The sequence below is a fragment of the Trichoplax adhaerens genome, genomic scaffold, assembly GCF_000150275.1.
Source record: "Trichoplax adhaerens TRIADscaffold_2718 genomic scaffold, whole genome shotgun sequence".
Lineage (NCBI taxonomy): Eukaryota > Metazoa > Placozoa > Uniplacotomia > Trichoplacea > Trichoplacidae > Trichoplax > Trichoplax adhaerens.
Genome location: NW_002061887.1, coordinates 1 through 1,394, shown reverse-complemented (window position 1 = coordinate 1,394; position 1,394 = coordinate 1). Strand labels below are relative to the sequence as shown.

General features: G+C 31.8%; 1 protein-coding gene across 1 annotated transcript; it reads left to right on the top strand.

Annotated features, from left to right (window-relative positions):
* Positions 1-7: 7 nt before the first annotated feature.
* On the top strand, positions 8-814 carry TRIADDRAFT_62934 (uncharacterized protein; the record flags this gene model as incomplete). Its single annotated transcript, XM_002118920.1, has 1 exon — positions 8-814. The coding sequence occupies one exon, from the start codon at positions 8-10 to the stop codon at positions 812-814; it is 807 nt and encodes a 268-aa protein (XP_002118956.1).
* Positions 815-1,394: the final 580 nt, after the last annotated feature.

Here is a 1,394-nt window from a genome sequence, read left to right as displayed (position 1 = left end):
AAGAAAAATGATGGATAACTTAGAAGATAGCATGAAGAGAGGTAGGTATTCTACCGAATTAGATAGAGATACTGGTCAGCATGAGATTAATAGGAAAGGTCAAGAAATACACGCAAAATATAGAGAGCAGTATATAAAAATATTTGAGGAACAAAAATACAAGCTAGAGGATATCAAAAAACAATTAAGAGATTTAGGAATAGCAGATGACGTAAAGGAATACACTAAGTTTAAAAAATATAACAGAGAAGTGATGAATACAGCTGAGGCTGTATTGTTCAGGTGGGATGACTTTCGCTATTATTCTATTATTGATGTATTTAAAAAATGTAAAAAATTTGATGAATCTTCTTTTACAAATTATATCTGCATACAGAGTGGAGGGGGAGAAGGGGGTGCAGGTTATGCCGGGAATGATGATGATCTTAAGAAGAGGTTATCAAAGTATAATTATCTTAAAGAAAAGTTAGGAGAAATATATTTAATTAATAACGAACGAGAAAGAGAAAACAAAGCGCAAGTATTATTAAAAGAAATAATGAGTGTTCATTTTGCACATATCGATGAAGATTATAACGTAAGATATGGTAGCTCTATACCTATATCTGCACTGAAAGCCCTATTGCCATATAAAGGCTTATTATTAGAAATACTAGAAGCACAAAAGCACTTTGAAGTAAAAAAAGTAGATAATATTACAGGGAAATTAATCCCAGATGAGAAGTATCAATCACTTAATAGTAATGCAGATATAGCAATATTTATCCAGTTGTTAAAAGAGTACAAAGATTTTGGAGTAAAAGAAAATGACTAAAAACGAAGTAATTAATCAAGAATATAGTTTGCTAATCAAAGACCTTAAAAAGCGTGTAGCGGAGTCACGTTATAAAGCTAGTTTAAGTGTAAATAAGGAGATGATATTACTTTATCACCATATAGGACAAAAGATTCTTGAGAGCCAAGAAAAACATGGTTGGGGTGCAAAAGTAATAGAACAATTATCTAAAGACTTACGATCTTCCTTCCCAGGGATGAAGGGGTTTAGTGCACAGAATCTTAAATATATGAAAAAATTTGCACAAGAATATCCAGACAAACAAATTAGTCAACGACTTGTTGACCAAATTCCATGGGGACATAATGTAGAGCTGATGTACTCAGTAAAAAATAAAGAAGAAAGAGGGTTTTATATCAAAAAAACAATAAAGCATGGTTGGTCTAGGAATGTATTAGTTTTGCAAATAGAAAGCAATTTATATAAAAGACAAGGAGAAGCGATAACTAATTTTGATGCTAAATTACCAAATTTACAGTCTGATCTTGCTCAAAACATGATGAAAGACCCATATTGCTTTGAGTTCCTCAACGTAACTGACGATGCTCAGAAAGAGAGA